At 41.3% G+C, this 19,170-nt stretch overlaps 1 protein-coding gene across 6 annotated transcripts in view; it reads left to right on the top strand.

Moving 5' to 3' along the window:
- The window catches only part of COL22A1 (collagen type XXII alpha 1 chain), a 221,579-nt gene that overhangs the window by 24,782 nt on the left and 177,627 nt on the right, over window positions 1-19,170 (top strand). For all 6 annotated transcript variants that reach the window (XR_006017383.1, XR_006017382.1, XR_006017384.1 and 3 more), the window contains exons 2-3: window positions 2,658-2,822; window positions 6,946-7,512. Coding sequence is in view for 3 of the 6 variants with exons in the window: in XM_042036305.1 (XP_041892239.1) it covers window positions 2,726-2,822; window positions 6,946-7,512 (664 nt within the window). In the remaining 3 variants the exon portion in view is untranslated. The remainder of the gene's footprint in view (window positions 1-2,657; window positions 2,823-6,945; window positions 7,513-19,170) is intronic.

Below are 19,170 nucleotides of genomic sequence, written 5' to 3'. Positions count from 1 at the left end.
CTGAAACCTAAACTGTACCACTTTTGGCTCCTTTTTGACCATTTCTCCTGGAAAGGGAAATAAATAGTGATCAGCTGCTGCAATTTCAAACTGGGCTCAGTCTCAAAGTGGCTGACTGAAGTGGGAAAGAAAGAAGTATGGAAAACCCATTACTAAAAATATTTCATTTCCAACCTTTCTTCTAACATCCCTGAAGACTTCCTTGCCATGACATGAGTCCTGCTGATGTGAATGGGGCAATTTTCTCTCACTGGTATATATGTACATGAAGTAGTTGCAAGTTAAGAGACTTGGTTCAATTCTTCATGCTATAAAAGTGGATAAAATTATATATTTTGGCCTGAATGCAAGAATAATATTGAACCATAAATGCGTATTAAAGCCACCACAAGTTATGATTATAGATTTTAAGCAGATGTTCTGTTTTGATTTGCAGCTTTTTTTTTGCCACTATTTTTAGCCTAAATGGCTGTTCTGAGACACCTTGCAGCATTCATAACGCAGAAATGAGTTCTTGAAGCGTTTTGGCAAGGAGGGGAGAATAATGAGGCCTTAGAGACAGAGCCCTCAGGCCTGGCCATGGGGGAAGTCCTTCTGCTGGGGTAGAATCCCACATGTACCAAGTGAGCCCCATCCACCGAGCTGCATCCGCTGCTCACAGAGCCGGAGTTGTTCTGCTGACTGACACCAGCTGGTGCTCTGCTCCTTTTATCCTGGCCTCATGTGGGTTAGCAGCTGGTCAAGACTGTTTTTAAGAATGTATTTATAAAACTTCACAGCCGTGCAAGCCCAGACACAGAGAAAGGACGTTTTGAGCTCGGCACTGGAAGTGCAGGATGTCGCTTGGCAGATCTGGTTTCCCAGCTCTTGCTGCTGCCACAAACCTGCTGTCCCATCACTAGTACCCAAAAACAATGTTTCCTAAAAAAATCCAGGGGAGCAAAAACCTTGGGCTGAAGGCTCCTGTAGATATTTTAAGCAGTGCCTGTCCTGATCCCTCTGCAGGCGGCTGCCTGATTGGTATTTCAATAACGTGCTTATTTAGAAGGAAATTCTAACTCCTGTAGGGCACAGTGGTGTTTTCATGCCTTTTTTACCCTGCAGCCTTTTCCAGCTGGCTCAAACCTGAACACCTCACTGTCTGGTAGGGACATCATCTGGCTGAGGTGTAAACTACAGCACTTGATTTTGTATTTAGAGTTAGTACATGAATAAATACGATTTTTTTTTTTTTAATCTTTCTTGTATTTATGTTCCACTGTTGGCAGACACTTCCAAATTTTATTTGCAGTGAAGGATTTATTATATGTATTGCTTTTCTCCTTGTCTGGATGTGATACGGACTTCCGAAAATAGCCTGTATTTTATCTTTTGGAAAGAGCCTGTATTTTTTTGTGGGGATAAGGATTTATAGCGACATCTTGACAACTTCATAAGATTTTTCCCCTTTTTAATTTCCTAAACCAGGACAACATGCTGAGATACGTGGTAGAGATAGGCCCAGCATCTGACTGATCAAAATGGGTTTTGAACCAATGCTGACGCCACTGTTCTTTCTGTCTGTGATTCCCACAGAACCTTATTGCTTTGAAAAGAAATATCCTAGAAGGCATAATCGACCCTGCAGCAATGAACTACATCAGACAGTGTCCCCTTCATGACTTCTACCCCGCTACCAACAGTGAGAAGCAGACATGCATGTTAAAACACTGAGAAGGCAGAACTTCCCCAAGAAAATGGACAAAGAAATAATTAGAATCATTAAAGAGGAAAAGAAGGAATCAGAATCTGGGAGAAAGTTTTTAAAAATAATGCCTTAGGCAGTGAGAGCTGCAGAGTGGAAGCTGGTTTCTCCCTTCTGGGTGTGCAAACAGTAGATCAAACTGCAATGACTTTATGATATAATAAAAAATAATAAAACAAGAGCAATAAGAGTTTTATTTTTTAAAGTGTCAATCTAGTGTTAGAAAACACAGCTTAACTTTTAACAGCTCAGACACTTTGCCTGACTTCTTACAATACCTTCTGACTTCAGTGACTCCACTCACAGTCAACTCAAACCAAAGACCTTATACTGAAGATAACCCTGAGTTTTTGCACATCTTTAAACTAAATAGTGGAAAGACATGTTTTGAAACTGCTGAGTTTACTCCTACAAAGAAGGACCAATGGCAACAAATATATATATGAAAACAGTGGTGTATTTTTAGCATTTGTCATTTTTGGGGCTGCTGAACTGACTGAAAGCAGCGATGGGTGAAGTGGCAACGGGTTGTGTGTGTGATTTGTAGTGGTTTGTATCTGGGCTCTGCGTTGTGTATCTCCTAATGATGAATGCGTGGGAGGGCCAGGTCAGGAATGGTTTCCACTCCAGTGCGCTGATTGTGTAGTTGGCAGTGGGCTCAATTAAAGTATAATAATCTGGTAATCTCTCTCCTGTTTCCATTCAGCTGCTTCACAGTGAATAGAGCCAGTGAACAAGTATAGCTTTTGAAAAGTAGGTGAACTCCTGCCTCTTTGTCTGAGCAGTTTATGTCTAGTCAAGTAAAATGACAAGCAGAAGAGGCGACTCTCCAAAACGTTGCTCTCATGACTTGCATCACTGCTGCTGTTTGTGTTGCTGTGAGATAACACTTGCTCTTTATTTCCCTCTCTAGGCTGCGTGTTGGATTTCTAGCAAGCTTCGCACCACGGAGAAAAGACGAGCTGATGTGAGAAGGGAGATATGGATATGTCCATGATGGGAAGGTGCTGTATCCTCCATCTCTTGGTTCTTCTCACATTCGTGTTCAGCGGGGAGAGAACCGAGGCACAAAGAGCAGGTACGCCTTCAGTTTACTGCCTCGTGCCCTGGAGGTGCTGGGGCTCTCCCATGGCTGGGAGGCCATCAGTACAAGGAGGAAAACTATAAACAACCCAAGACATTTACCGCTGGAAATACATTAAATGGACCTTAGGGATGGAGAAGGCTCGGGGTTCAAGGCTGTGGTTTACCTGGGTCTCTTGTTCTGTTGCAGGCTTAGAAAGTTTAGCTCAGCTACCCACAGCGAGAGGAGCAGCTCACCACAGTTAGCTCTGATGTGCTGCATCTACCTTGCACTGGCATGGAGATCACCTCTTCCATTGCCTCCTGTGGGTGTCACATGAGACCTGGTGAATCTTCTGCCTGGCTGTGACTTTCCTGTGAGCTAAACAGGGCCAGGGTACTGTTCTTACCCTCCCTTGATTCAAGATATTTGAAGGATGTGTTGATGTGGTGCTTAGGGACATGGTTTAGTGATGGACATAACAGTGTTGGGTTAGTGGTTGAAATTTATGATCTCAGAGGCCTTTTCCAACCTAAGTGACTCTAGGATTCTATGTTTCTCTACTGTCTAGTTGGTAGCATGGTCCCTGGCACAGCTTTTGGCCTGGGCTCATGAACACTCTCCCCCAAATGCCACTGAATGCATTAGAGGATGGTGTAGCTGAGGGACTGTTCTTACAGGGATCCTTGACAAAGGACACGTTGGCTTTTGTGTGTAACAAGAAGAGTTGAGTTATCTGGCATCAGTGATGCCACACCTCAAATTTAACATGGTTGTAGACTCACACAATTTTTTCATAAGAGTCCAAAGGCATTTAGAGATGGAGGTTTTCCCTCTCTTTTTCTAGGAAAGCTTCTATTCTGTAGGCTTGGGTATTTTATAAGAAAGAAAAGGCTTTTTTAGACCTTCTTTCACTTTAAGGAATAGCTGCTTTACAGCTTTATTATGTGATCTTTCTATGGTTTTCTAGATGAAGTTTAACAGGAATAAATACTTAGTAACCAAAAAAAGTGAAATCTCACATTTTTTTCTCTGCTTCTGGACCTGTCACAGGCAGAATATAGTGGTGCCATTTATATGTTCCTTCTGTGCTTACTTTAAATAATTTTGGGCTTATAGCTTGTTTGTGAACTATTTTTAAAGGAAATATTGCAAAACAGTTCATTCAGTGTCTGAGTAGATGAACACAACTCCTTGAATCATGCTCCCAGAGAGCATTTCTGCAATCACAAACCTGAATTTTTGCTTTCTATGAGTTATCTCCCATATTCCCTTAACATGAACTGAATTGTTTCTGCCAGTAAAAAGTAATGTTATGGTATTCTTGGCAAACAATCAATTTTTTCCAGTGGTGGACATTAGAGTGCTAAAAATGCAGATTAATATTTACTAAAAGCATTTCTGCAGCATTTCATCTCACTGCCATCAGGTGCGTAAGCAAAGAATCACTACCTCAAAAAAAAAGATCCTGAAAGACCATGTTTTTCTTCCATGCAATGCTGCCTTGAATAGACATCACCTTAACTCCCCCTTGTTTTAAGGCTCATTGCCCTTGAACACAGACAGAATTCATTCTGTCTGTTCTGTTTGTTTTGAAATTGCAGTTGTCTCACCTGCTGAGAGTCATTAAAGTAAGTTACAGGAAGTTCTGTACCTTGTGGGTTTTGCTCTCTAGTTAGTCTCACCTAATTAACATTCTTCCAGCCAGAATAGATTAATATAATAATGAATGTAGGAAGGAGGTGAGGTGGGAAAGTGTAGAATCCTTTCTTACCTTTTGCTGTTAATCCTCTATATTCTCCAAAAATCAAGCAGAACCACACTTGAGAGTCCAGCTGATATACACAGATTTAATGTAACTTACATGCCAAAATATAAAATTATATAAACCATCATCTCCCCTCTCAGATTGCCTTCAAGAGAGTTTTTCCAGACAGACTTTTATTGCTCTGGGGTTAGAGACGAGCACTCCCTCGCTCACAAATGCCATCACAGAACACATTCCCACAGGAAGGTTTTGGCTCGGATAGAGTTAATTTTCCTCACAGTAGCTGGTATGGGGCTGTGCTTTGGATTTGTGCTGGAAACGGTGTTGATGACACAGGGATGTTTTTGTTACTGATGAGCAGAGCTCACACTGAGCCAAGGCCTTTTTTATTCCTCCTCACACCAGCCAGGAGGCTGGGGGTGCACAAGAAATTGGGAGGGGATAAAGTCGGGACAGCTGCCCCCAGCTGACCAAAGGGGTATCCCAAACCATAAGGTGCCATGCTCAGGAATAAAACTGGGGAGTCACTTGGCTGGAGACTCCTGCTCAGGCACTGTCTGTGAGTCAGTCAGTGGTGAGCAACGGTTTTCATTTGCATCACTCCTCGTTCCTGGGTTTTATTTATATCTCTTTGTTATTTTGCTTTTCATTACAACTTCTTCTTTCTCTTCTTCTTATTTTGTTTTATTGTATTTTATTTCAATTATTAAACTTTCTTCTCTCAACCCACTTTTACCTTTCCAATTCTCTTCCCCCTGATCCTGCTGAGGCCAGTGAGCGAGGGGCTGTGTGGTACTTAGTTGCCAGCTGGGCAACCACAACAACAGGTTGTTTCCAAAGAGATCCCATGTGGATGGGCTGATCCCAGTGTGATCCCAATCCTGTGTGCATAGCTTGTTCCCATGGGCCCTGCGCCTGGAATGTGCTGGGATGTGCTCTGCTACAGAAGTCAACACAGCAGCAGCTGATGATGCTCATTTCTCATCACCTGCCACACTCCAAGTGTGCATTCAGTCATTCTCATGGTCATCATGCAATACTGTGAACACTGACCTACTCTTTTGTAATGCTTTTACTCTTCTCCTTAGGCAAATCCTCTCCATGTAGCTGAGCTACCCACTCCCTACCGCCCAGTGCAGTAGGCTGTTCTGGAATTCTTCCATTCCGGGCTGGGTCACAACCCTAGGATGAGCAAAAGAACCAGAGCCAACTTATTTCAAAATCTGGGTGTGGTAGAAGACTTTTTGACTTTCCTATAGGTTCAAGTGCTGGAATTCAATAGGAAATATGTATTTTTTATCACTGGTTCAAACATGCAGTTTTACTTTGTGAGAAAACATGAGACAAGAACTGCTGGAGAAGTAATGGTTGGTGGCTGTGACCAAACTGACTTTGTAGAGCAGCTTTCAGTCTTAAAACTCAAAATTTATTAGGGATTGTGGTCTATAATACTGGTTTAGAGAAACATATGTATTTATATGCACATTTTGTCCAGCTGGGGAATTATGTTGATAAATCTTGGGCATCTGTGGGACTTTTATGGATCTACTGCATCCTGACTTGCATGTATCCAGAAACAGCTAAGAAACATCTCCTGAGAGATCTACTTTTTTTAGCAAGTGTCTGACAAATGAAAGTCTGGACTGATAGACCAAACAAGTTGCAATTAAAATAAATTTGTGTTTTGAATTACACAGGCCTCACATTGAAAGTATCATGGTTGGAGGCAAAGGGATGGTTGTGGGTATAAGTGAACTTTTCCCTTACAAGGCAGCTGCCCTTTGTTGTTGAGGAACATATCCTTAAAATTCAGTGAGTCATGCTTTAGTCAATAGTCAGTGGCAGAAAGCCTCAAAATTGAAATAATCTTGTTATAGACTTGCTGCATCAACATATCATGCTGAGCAAAATAACTACTTCTAGCTAAGCATAAATTAATCATAACATTAATGCAAGAGGGAACACGAAAGCTTCAACACTCAGGGTCAGGATTGGCATAGGCAAGGTCAGGGCAGGGCTCTTGATCTGTCCAGGTCATTTCAGAGCATTGCCTGAGCAAAGGCATTGCAGTGAAGTCAGAGAAAAAGAGCTTCATGTGCATGCAGGGGGTGTAGGTGAAGGATTGAGCAGAGGTAGTTAGAAGCAAAGGAACAGAAAGGGTTTGCATTTCAAAGCAGAGTGTGTGCTGGTCTGTAGATGTCCTGAAACAGATGAGGTGAATCACAAGAAGAAAGGCTGGGAATCTGCTTTTCCTCTGCAGGATAGGGAGAAGGTTTGCTGCCTCCTCCAAATTGCTCACAAGGGAGCTGTGGCTAGGGAATATTTGGTATGTTTCCTGCCACTTAACAATGTTTCCTGCCACTCTTGCAGGTTGCAAAAGCGTTCACTATGACCTTGTCTTCCTCTTGGATGCCTCCTCCAGCGTTGGAAAAGAAGATTTTGAGAAAGTTCGTCAGTGGGTGTCTAATTTGGTGGAAACTTTTGAGATTGGGCCAGACAAAACCCGTGTAGGTGTGGTGCGATACAGCGATCGTCCAACCACGGAGTTCGACCTGGGAAAGTACAAAACCCGTGAGGAAATCAAAGAGGCTGCACGAAAGATTCAGTATTATGGGGGTAACACGAACACTGGCGATGCTCTCAGGTACATCACCACCTACAGTTTTTCCAAAGAAGCTGGTGGGAGACTTAGTGATCGAACTGTTAAAAAGGTGGCTATCCTTTTGACTGATGGAAGGAGCCAGGATTTTGTCTTGGATCTAGCCACTGCAGCCCATCAGGCTGGGATTAGGATTTTTGCTGTGGGTGTTGGAGAAGCCTTAAAAGAGGAACTCGATGAGATTGCTTCAGAGCCCAAGTCTGCTCACGTGTTTCATGTTTCTGATTACAACGCCATTGATAAAATTCGGGGGAAGCTGAGGAGGCGTCTCTGTGAGAGTAAGTAGAACGCCCCATTCTGCAGAATTAAAATAGGTTCAGTTAGCATATAGGTATGAAAAGCTGTGATTGTTTTCTTTCATGCTTATACTTCTTTATTTTCATGTCTTCCACTCAGTTCCACTCTGTAAGAGATCACTGTTCAAGGCCGGGTTGGGTGGAGCTTTGAGCAACCTGATCTAGTGGAAGCTGTACCTGATTATGGCAGGGATTTGGAACTGGGTGATCTTTAAGGTCCCTTCCAGCCCAAACTATGCTCTGTTGTTATGATTCTATCATTTTACTACAAGAGATGTGATGGGTTTTTCTCCCAAGTCAGTGTTAACTATAGGTCATCTTCCAGAGCAAAAGATGAATTCCCGTTTCGTTCTGATATAGTTAATTACTTTATAATAATTTGGACTACTGAATATGAATAGTGACATCTTATTTATACATAGATTTTGGGTTATTTTGTGTACGATCTTTACCCCCCACCTTATTTGCTGGCATTGTACTGTGAAAAGAATGCTCTGGATGCTGCTGGGAAGGATCCTTAAGGAAGCAAAGGGATGTTAGTGTTTTCTGCCTTTCAGCATCTCAACTCTACTGACAACTGGTGTTCTGTAGTGCTCTGGCCACCAACAGCACAAGCATTGGTGATGTCTTGAATGACTTTTAATGGAGAAAAGTGTGGAGGATTTGCACTGAATAAATGACCTTGATTTTCCAGCTCCTTGGTGAAGAGAATGGGAATGGCATTGTGGCTGGTATCTCCCAGCACTTTAACAGGAACAGCAGTCACACAGCCTGTTCTCCTTCCACCACAGATAAATCACTCTTGTTCTTAGTGACTACATGAAACCTGCCTGGTTTTGCTGCAGTGTGTGTTGTGGTTACTGTGAACAGGCCTCGTAGATGATGTTGTGAAGACCTGTTATTGCATTTTGTGAACTCCGTTTGTAAGAAAAAAGCTCTGGGCTTATGTAGGGTCCTTAAAGAATGACAAGCACGAGCAGGCAGAGTCTAGTTGACATTGCCCAGCAATGTCAAGATGTGACTGCTTTTTTAGCCTAAACATAAATGGTTAATGGGTGGTGTTATCCCCATACAAATGGAAGTCATGGGGGATAATGACTGTAAGATATGCAAACTGAAGGAGCTTGGGTTTTTTCTGTGAAAATCTTATGTAATCCTACACACAACTGGGCTGTAATAGAGAAGGGTAAAGCCTTCTGGTTGGCATACTTGGCCAACTCAAACAACTTCCTGCTGCAGCTGCTGAACTCCAAAAATGTGATTTTCCTTTGCAATTCTATTGCTTTCCTTTTCCAAAGCAAGTGTTTTCTCTACTTTGTACCTGGGTCATCATTTGTTGCCTACTCAAAAAATCCTTTACCTGCCTGTCAGAGTATAATACCATCTGTCTGTGGCTTTCTGAGCCCATCCTGTGTCCACACGTGCCAGGATAACACTTCTCATTTGATTACAAAGGACCACTGGGAGCATCCTTCATCCTGAATCTGATGAGTCCACTGACGTCTGTGTCTGCTTGGCTATTTCGCTCACATATTCTCACCTCTGACTGCAATTTCTCCTGCATAGAAACTTTTCCCCCTTAAATACACTATCCCAAAGTCTTCCCTAAATTTTTTCTTCCTACATTTAAAACAGGGAAAGTGCTCTTTGGCAAGAATCAGTGTTATCATACTTACTTAATTTACTGCTTTGCATGCAGAAAGCTTTTGCAAGGCATGATGTTTAGATCAGGTCCAAAAAATCATGAAAATCTTGCTGAAGCAGAGGATGAGGTAGTGAGAGCACCTCCAGCAGAAATACTATGGTAGAGATCAGTTAATTTTTTGTTACCTGCATGTGTGAGGTAGAACTATTTGTGAGGGTGAGAGAATTGAGGTGGAGAACAGGACCAAGAGATTTCTTGTGCATGTACCACTTTTAAATTCTGTTAATACAGTAGGAACAGGAAAGGAGTGATGGCTGGACCTTCTACATATTTAGAAGGTCAACCTTTAACAGCTGTTGCAGTTAGCTCTCAGTGGTTTTAATGACAGCACTGCACAAAAACATGAACATACAAACCACAGGGTGGGTGGAAAACGTGACCAGGGCACATGCCAAGCTGCTGTTTGTTTTGTGCACATTCTGAGACAGACAAAAGCGTATATTGCCACAGCCAAGCTGGGGTTTTAATAGACATAATCCCTTGTGAGCTCCAGGGAGACACATCAATCAAAGGGCGGAAATGGGAGGAAGTTTTTTTTTTGTACTGACCACTGACGAGTCCTCCAGTCCTGGTACTGCCACTGAAATGGGAAGGGTCGTGAAGTGTTGCAAATGCTGGATTTTATGCCAGCAGCTGTTCAGAATCGCTTGTCTCAGGTCTCCCTGGACATCTGGCCTAGACTCTGTCATTCCATCTTGCTATATTTGACTGAATTTATTGCTAAGAACATTGCTAAGACTCATTGAGTGCATTAATAGCATTTTAGCTTTCATTTGCTCTTGTGGCAGTAAGCATAGCATAATCGAAAAATAACATGTCTGCTCAGCAGGACATCACGGCAGGGGGAGATATTTTTGTCACACATCTCCATTACATTCTGGACTATAGTTGGCAGGCAAGAATGGGTGATGCTTTCACAGGAAAGCAGGAGAGATACATTCTGCTAAAAATTCCAAAGATACTACATGCTTCCTAAATACAGTTCCTGCTTATATGTTGCAGGGATAACAACAGGCAGATATGGAATATTTAAAAATACACTAGACCAAAGGACCATCATCACATGAATCTCAAATGCTTTGCAAACAGAAGGAGATGAGGCTGAATTGTTTAAAAAATGGCTTGATACTGATGGTTTGTCATTGATTTCAGTTGATTTAGTGAGGCCTGTGGTATCAAAAGCAGTCACATGTCCAGATGATTCACAACATTTATATTTCTATTTTTACACGTCTTTGTTGACTTTGGGTAGTGTATGAAGTGCATAAAACAAGACATACACTACCACTGTTCTGTTACTGATGATGAAGGGCTTCCAGCCTTCAAGGCAACACCTTGAAGGCCTGTCAAAAGAATAGTCTGAAAGCTTCAGAAATGTCTTTTTTTTTGAGGTTGCCTTTGCCCAGGTTCATGATATAATCACAGAAAAACAGCAAGCTGTTTCTTCTTGGCCTTCGGTGTTAAAAATACCTCATGCACAGAGACCATGACAAAGGGTAGGCATCTGAATTGCCATATCTTGACTGACACCTCCTAAGAGACTTATCAGTACAGTCAAATCTCACAAAAATACTGAAATATTGGAACATATCAACACCTAAGGGTATGTTCCAAATTTTGCCACTTAAGAAGATGTCCAGATTAGGTGCAGGTACTAAGAATTTGACCATCACTTGAAAATCTAGTGACTTTCAGATGGCTTGGGAAGTCTGCTAAAAGCTCAGCAGACAACTGCTGCTTTTTAAAAAGCTGCAGCTGGGCAGTGACCTGCTGATATGTCCTGCTGCTTCTTGATGCTCTACTCCCACAGCTGCAGTGGTGCCTTTCCCAAACTCTGTAACATCTCCAACTTGTAGCAGTCACTCATGTTACAGATGACAGGATCACTTATCCTTTCATCACCATATTTGCTGGCTAACTGCAGTGTCCTGTGAAGGCATAAAAGGTCTGTGACAGAATTTCCAACTGATTTCTCCTTTTCTTGAAACTAAAGAAAAAAAATGACTTTTCATGGATGTGAGGCGACAAAATATTTATTTAGTGGTGGTCTTCTGCAATTTAGTTGGAGAACTGTCTATTGGCTCCAGGAAGCACAGCAGAGATATTCACATATTCTTTTACAGAATGTTTTATTTTCAAATAAAATGTCTGAAACTTTCAGATCTAATTTTCCACTTGGACCAATCATCACCAGCTTAGAGAGAAATGGTTCCAGAGCTGGCTTCTGGCAGGCAGCCTTGAACTTTGGGAATGAGCTGTGGCTGCTGGTTGCCCTTCAGTTCCTCCACAGATTGTGCAGAAGTGACTGTTTTCCCAGATCATAACTACAGTTCTGGCTCTGCGTAATCTCCACATCATTTAAATGTTGCATGTCCAAAGAAAGGCATCAAAGCTGGTGAAGGATCTTGAGCACAAGTCCTTTGAGTAGTGGCTGAGGGAGCTGGGAGTGTTAAGCCAGGAGAAAAGAAGGCTGAGGAGGAATCTTGTAACTCTCTACAACTCCCTGAGAGGAGGGTGTAGCCACGTGGGGATTGGTCTCTTCTCCCAGGTAAAAAGCAACAGGACAAGAGGAAATGGCCTCAGGTTTCACCAGGGGAAGTTTAGATTGGATATTAAGAAAAAATTTCTTCACTGAAAGGATTGTCAAGCAGTGGAAGAGGCTGCCCAGGGAAGTGGTAGAATCACCATCCCTGGACGTATTTAAAAGATGTGTAGGTGTGACACTTTGGGACATGGTTTATTGGTGGACCTGGCAGTGCTGGGTTAATGGTTGGACTCAATATTCTTATAGGTCTTTTCCAACATAAACAATTATAGGATTTTCAATAAATTCCTCTTTTGCTTGGTACTCTGAAATGAATAGGTTTATTCTGAGATTTGCAACAGTGCTGTTTTATGACCAGCCCCACTTCTAAAAAAGAAAATCTTATTCTTCTTAACTTCCTTCTCCCATCTGCCAGCACATGCGTTTGTGTGGCCCCACCATGAACTACAGCAGGGAGCCAAGGAATATTTTTGTTTTCTTTCCCAGATTAGTTTTTACTCAGATCTAGTTCACCATGCTGTCCCAGGGGAGGAACTGGCACAAGGTGAGAACAACTAACTAGGAGCAGAAGACCTGGATTGTGTCCTTTGGTGCAGTGCTAACTCATATCAGCTTAATGAACATTAGTTAAGGACTTCAGAAAACTGAGGAACATCCTTCATGTGCTCCCAATGCAAACCCAACCTGTGCTCTGCTGTTCTCTGGTTGAAGTGTACATAAAGTGGATTGCTAGGCAGGTTTTTTCCCATTCAAACTCCACTTCTAGGCTTCAGCACAACTTGCTTGCCTTGAATAAACAGCTTGCTTAACAAAAATATCCCTCTGCAGATGGATCTCTTCAGGATCCTGTTCCATTTTCCTTAAACAGGCCTTCCAGTACACGTAATTGTTGCTGTTTTACTACAGCCTTAGCTCCTGTTTGTTCAGGGAGGGATGGCAGAGTTCTCCCTCCTCAGACACACTGTGTCTGGCTGGGAGCATCTTGCTGGGAGTTGTTGGTAGGAGGGATAAGCAAGCTTGCCACCACCTTCACTTAGACACAGACTGTCAGTGCCTCCAGGCAGCACTTTGATATTTCTGTGCACCCGGGTAGCTTCTCTCCTCCAGAATGGATGTTAGCTCTGTTAGAGTTTCAGAAAGTGATTTATTGATTTATTTTCCTTCCCTTGTACGTTGGAAAAAGCAATGTCTTAGACATTGCCCTCAGGTGATGAGGATATTTCAGCATCTGTGGCCTGATTTCTTCTTTGGTGAGGGGGAAAAGATATGAATCCAGAAGTCATCCAAAAACCAGAGTTTTAGAAATAAGTCTGTGACAGAAAATGGTTTTACTTCTTTTCTTTGATGCAGTTTGTGAGAAAAGGAGTCTGTTCCAATCCTGCAATTTCATACATACCACTGGGAATATTAATATGGGACTCTGAAGATAGGAATATAATAAAATGAGATCAATTAAACCTTTTGCACTTGCCTTTCTTACCTCTAGCTTCTTTCTTTAGCAGTTACAGACAAATAGTAGCATCATAAGCCACAGGCAGTCATTTTATGTAAAGCAGTGAATCTCTGGACTGCCAACATCTTGTCTGAAATCACAAAATCGGGCTGGTTGATAACATCTCCCCAAGATTGTAATAGGTTTTTTTCATTTCAGACAAGAAAGCTCTCTAAACAATGTTTGATGTACAGTAAAACTAATAGTAAAGGCAAAGACTCAGATAAAAGTAAGTCCCAGATTTAGAAAGAAATACTGAGACAGTCCGGGAAAGCATGAGTCTCAGAGCCAGGAGAAATGGCATCTTATGAAACAGTAATGAGCTGCTTGGAGAAGAAAAAAGGGGGGAAATGTGGTGACTATGGAAGCCATTTCTAAATAATGTAGAAGTCAAGGAGAAATACAGAAAAAGGAGCAGGCAAAAAGCTGGAACATATTCTTATGTGCTGGAAGTAGCTTGTTTTCCAGCAATATCTGCAGCCCTCATTGATTTTGCAGGATCTGTGGATGCTCAGCCTGTTCAAAATTGATGTGTGGAACCCAATATTTCTCCAGCTGCAATCAGAAGGAGGCTTTCTGTCTGCTCCAGTGGAGTCCAAATGATGGGGTAAAAGAGACAACTCATCCTTGGGGCAGCACTGTCTTTCTTGGTGTTTGCTGTCTGATGAACTGCTGAGGAATGTTCAGTAGAAAGAATAACCTCTGAAGATGGCCAGATGCTCAGCAGGAGACTAGGGCAAGGCACTTAAAAACCTCTGAGGCTTTAGGTTTAGTTACAGGCTTTTCTGTCCAAGAAAAACAAAGCTATGAGGAGAAAATCCTTGGCATGTAGACTTCACGAATCTAAAATACTTTATATTTCAGCAGATTTGTACAGTCAGGCCTTTCTTCCTCCTTCATTAACAACCCCTAAACTGACCTCAAACTGAAAGGACACCACTTACTTAAAGTCTTAGTGTTGTAAGCCTGCCCTGTTGATAATTTGTATGCTTTATGTGACTATTCACATCAAAATCTAATGGTAACTTCCAGCACAATCTATTAATGGAATAGACCATTGCCTGCTGTGGTTAGGTGTACCTGCAAATTAAAGATTTCCTCTGCTCTCCCTCGATTTGGGGATGTAGTTCTACTTAGGATGGGCAAAGTCTGGGGAGGTGCTATGGAGATTTAGTCCCAGTTCTCCTGATGGAGCTGGTAGAATTTACTGAAAGTGATAGAACAGGGTTGAATTCATGTCAGAGCATGCAAAACCCATGAAATGTATTAAAGGTTCCATCATAACACATTATACTTCTGAAACACAGTGGGTTTCCTGAAACCCCCAGCTTCTTATAAAATGAATATTTCTATAAGCCCACTATAGCAATGGTGAGCTTGGTCTCTCAGGGCTGGTGTTGTTTTTTTTTTTGCTCCTGGCTCCATAAATTCCAGCCTCAAATTCTTGTGAGGAGTAACTGTAATGAGAGCTGCAGATCCTATGATTCAACCTAATGAGGGAGCTTGGAGGTACCATGGCAGGTCCTGGATTTCATGGAAAGATGCAGTGATTGCTGGTCATGGGCTGCCTGTGATACTTGGGAAAAGGTTTGGCACAAAAACTCGGCTTTCTCATCAAATAGATTAACCAGAAAATTTGTGACCTTTCACGGTATTGAATCAAGGTCTTTGCATCCCCTAATAATTAAACTGATTTTGGAAACAATTTCACAGGCAGAACTGAACTATAAGACCCAAACTGTGTTTGGATCTAGATAAGCTGTCACATTAACACCTGGAACAAAATGGGCAGGAACACCTATTTTTAAGATCGGGAATGAAACCGTTGCTTCCAGTTCTGTCTTTAGCTGAGCTGTCTTTAGAACAGCTTTGTTAGAACAGCAGTGTTGTTTATTTCTGTGATCAGGACCAAAGCAAAGCTGGGCATTTAAGTTTGAAGGGCTTATTTTGAAGCTGTAGGTAGATCATAAAATCATAGAATGTCCTGGGTTGGAAGGGACCTTAAAGATCATCTCAGTCCAACTCCCTTGTCATGGACAGGGACATCTTCAACTATCCCAGGTTGCTCTGAACTCCATCCAACCTGGCCTTGAACACTTCCAGGGATGGGGCAACTGGTTGAACAGATCTGTGATACCTGTAAACCTTGTGTGGTGTCTGCAACAGAGATATTCATGCTATTACTGGAGTTCAAACTGAAATGACACAATGATTTCCTTTCTCATCCCTTGGTAATGTGAAGTGGTGCATCCTTTCTTCTGTGGATGTTTGTAAACGCCACTGAATTTCAACTTTTTTCTTTAAATCAACCAAGCCAACAAACAAAATTGAATTGTAATGTACCGGTCTGTTAAGAATATTTTTTCTTCAGTGGTAGAGCTGCAGTGTGGTTTAACTGGTGGGCTATTTTTGTTAGTAAATTGTAGGGTTAGTGATTCAATCCCATCAAGTTCCCTACAAGTTACACACAAACACCAAAATCCTTTTCAAATCAGTAAGGTTGTTTATGATGTGAAACAAAAGCAGTGGGAGTACTCTGACACCTTGGAGAACTGCTTTTTGGTAAAGTACTAATTAAGGTCTTTAAAATGCAATTAAGAAATTGTTTCAAGCTCTGCTGTATTAATGTATTTTAAAATGGTGGAGAATAGTTCTAAGTTCTGCATAAAATGCTTTTTGGCATGCTGTATATTTTGGGAACTGTGAGTACTGCTGCTAATCCTGGCCAGAAGTAAGGAAGGTATCTTTCAGGAAAGGTAGCTCAATTGGATAAGGTGATTTTTGTCACATGCTGTCCTTGTCTGTTGAACAGCAGGGTCATGGGATATCACATTCCTAAACTCCATTAATTTCCTTATGGATTAATAGTCAACATTCAGTGTCAGTTTAGCTATAACTTCATCTGTACTCTAGGACACTAAGTAATTTATATATAAAATACATATACATGTGTGAATGTATATAAGATATTTATTTCTATGTATATAAACTCTGAAAAATAAACCTGTGTCCTTTCAGCCTGAAGCTTCAGTCTTTTTTGCAGTGAGGTAGATAAAGGTATGTTAAAGCTCTAGAGAGGATGAAATACAGGACATTTTTACTGCAAAGTACCGAATCCACAACTTGTGGGCAGGGCTTCATTTAGCTACACTGCCATAGGAATCACTGTGCTTTGTTCCTCCAGGGTTTTACAGCAAGATGGAGAGCATATATTAGTTCTATCTATATATTAGTTCTATATCTACTAAACAAACCGCTATTTTTTGGCACTGAAGATGCAGCATCTTTGTGAGAAGCTGCAATACTAATATGACAGGTGTAATGGTGCAGCAGAATTTTAGTCACTAGTTCTAAAGCTTTGTGGCAAATGACTCTTAATAGCTTAGATCAAAGACTGATGTTGGATCAGAACTGAGAAGCATAAAGAGAATTAAAAATTTTTGAAAACTTGAATCTTTATATTCAAGTATCTTTGGTGGGATTCATATCATCTAACTACAGTAGCCTGGAAGTTATTTGTCTGTGGTCTTTTGATAGTGGAAAGGAGTACACATCTCAAGAGAATGTTTCATCCTTTTTGAGGACAACTGTTCGAGACAGGTGACATGATTCAACCTCTGTGTCTCTCTCTTTTCATTCACTTTTGAGAGTGCTTATATAACTTTCTCATTGGATTCTTCACTTTGACAGCCAAAAGCAAAAGAGCTGAACCTCTCCCTGCTGCATTCTGGGAATACAATAATATTTGCTTCCTTTGCCAGTACATCAGTCTGCTGAAATTTATATTACTGATGTATACTCAGGCTAGTGTTGTTGCAAGCTGAGGTGGACATGCTGCATTTCTCACCCAGCTCCCTGATGCTGCAGGATTTGTGCAGTTGAAGGAGACAATGTCAGTTTAGAGAGCTGTTATCAAGTATTGCCATATGCTTAGGGTCAAAGATTGCGCTGCCAAATTTATTTAATCCCTAAGGGACTACTCCTGTGAGAAGAATGGTTCCCTCTCCCTTATCCTTGGCTTGTTCCTAAATCTTGTGATAAATTTGTCCTTGAAGTGAGTTGTGTTGTGATATTACCTGCTGCAGTCTGTTGACTCATTTATAGCAAGGAGATAATGCTTTAAGAAACAACTAATGGTTGCAATACAATTAAGAGTAACAGAGATAGCTTTTTAAATTACTATTGAAAGATACCTTTGCTGCTAATAGCTTTTTTTGTTGTTGTTGTTAATTGAAGCGTGAATCCACTCGTGCTTAATGATCCTTCCAGTTCTCACTGTAACAAAGTCAGACCCCAAACCAAACTGTACTTTATTGGAACCAAAATGGGAAGGATGCCAGCTCAGACCAGCTCGAATGTTAACCAAAACCATGTTGCTGGTGTATCCTGGTTGTCTTCTCATAGAGACAAGCTTTATAAAAATTCACTTGGAGGACCTGGTGAACAAACCCAGTGGAAGAACTGCTGGGATAAATTCATCCTGCTATGGATGGGATTGGAAAGCTGGTAAATGACTTTGAGCCAGTGGAGTTCTGAGTATGGGTTAAGGTAATTAAACAGTCTTTCTTATCTGATTATTATCTGGTAGAAAAAATGGAAATGGCTTTAAACTGGAAGAGATTAAATTTAGATTAAATAGTAGGAAGAAACTCTTTTAGGGTGGTAAGGCACTGGAGCAGGTTCCAGTGGAACAGGACTTTGAGCACCCTGGTCTAGCAGAAGGTATCCCTGCCTGTGTCAAGTTTGGAACTGAATGATCCTTTAGGTCCCTTCCAAACCAAACCATTCTATGATTCTATAATTAAAATTTTTATTGAATTCACTCTGGGTGCCATTTGCAGAAGTGTCCATGTGAATGGCCCCTCTGCAGTAGTGTGCTGGTTTTGGCTGAGATGGAGTTAATTTTTTTCACAGTGGCTGGTATGGAGATAGATTTCTGCTGAATAGAGTGTTGACAATGTAGAGATAGTTTTGTTATTGCTGAGCAGGGCTTGTCTGATAGAATACAGCATGGCTTGTCTCGGATATTTTGACTCGTACATAAACATAACACATATTAGAAGGCTCATGGTAGAGAGGGGATGTGCTCAGGACTAACAATCCCCAGGGGACTGAAATGATCCAGACCAGCTTTTGAGTCACAGACTCCTGAAACTCAGTCTCAATGCTCTCTGGTGCAGCACACTGCACAGATCAGGCACTTTGGAAAGGTCACTTAGGTGTCTTGACTAGGAAACTGGATATCCATTTTTTGCAATTCCCGACATCATATTTCCCTATATATTTTGGGCGTGTCCAGAGCCAAGAGTTTTGCTACAGGGCAGATGTTGGCCATAATCCCTAGATGATCTTATTGACAACCTGCAATCATCACTCCCATTCCAGACAAATAACCCCACTTCTACACCTGTGGCTCTATTAGAGCTCATGGCTCTAATGAAAAGGGTAACAAAGTTCTATAAAAATAGAAGGAAATCATCATTATCCTTGTAATGAATAGGATATGAGTATTAGTTGAATTGTGAGTGTATAATACTCACGAAATAAAGCAAAATGTACTGGAAAATTTACTGTGTTAGTTTATTCAGGGAAGTATCTGCTAACTATTCCTCCAGGCTATCAGAGCTGTGTGCTGGAATAGTGGGTCATACCTGTTGATTTTTAACAAAGTTGTTTAAAGACAAGTGTAACATTTGCAGAACTGCAAATCTTTCAAAAATTCAACATCATTTACACTGGCTGTTCTGATTTCTATTAGCAAGCACAGAAGCAGATGCCTGTCTAATTTACCTGCTTGATAAACTGTTCTTTGTAGTGACCTTGATAATATCCTGAAGTATTAATTTCCTTGGCTAGTATTATATTTATAATGTATTTATCACCAGCTGAGTATTTACG

The sequence above is a fragment of the Corvus kubaryi genome, unplaced genomic scaffold, assembly GCF_017639235.1.
Source record: "Corvus kubaryi isolate FWS band 111438036 unplaced genomic scaffold, C.kubaryi_AGA036_p1.0 37385, whole genome shotgun sequence".
Lineage (NCBI taxonomy): Eukaryota > Metazoa > Chordata > Aves > Passeriformes > Corvidae > Corvus > Corvus kubaryi.
The sequence above is the reverse complement of the archived record's forward strand: the minus strand, read 5'-3'. Positions and strand labels throughout refer to the sequence as shown.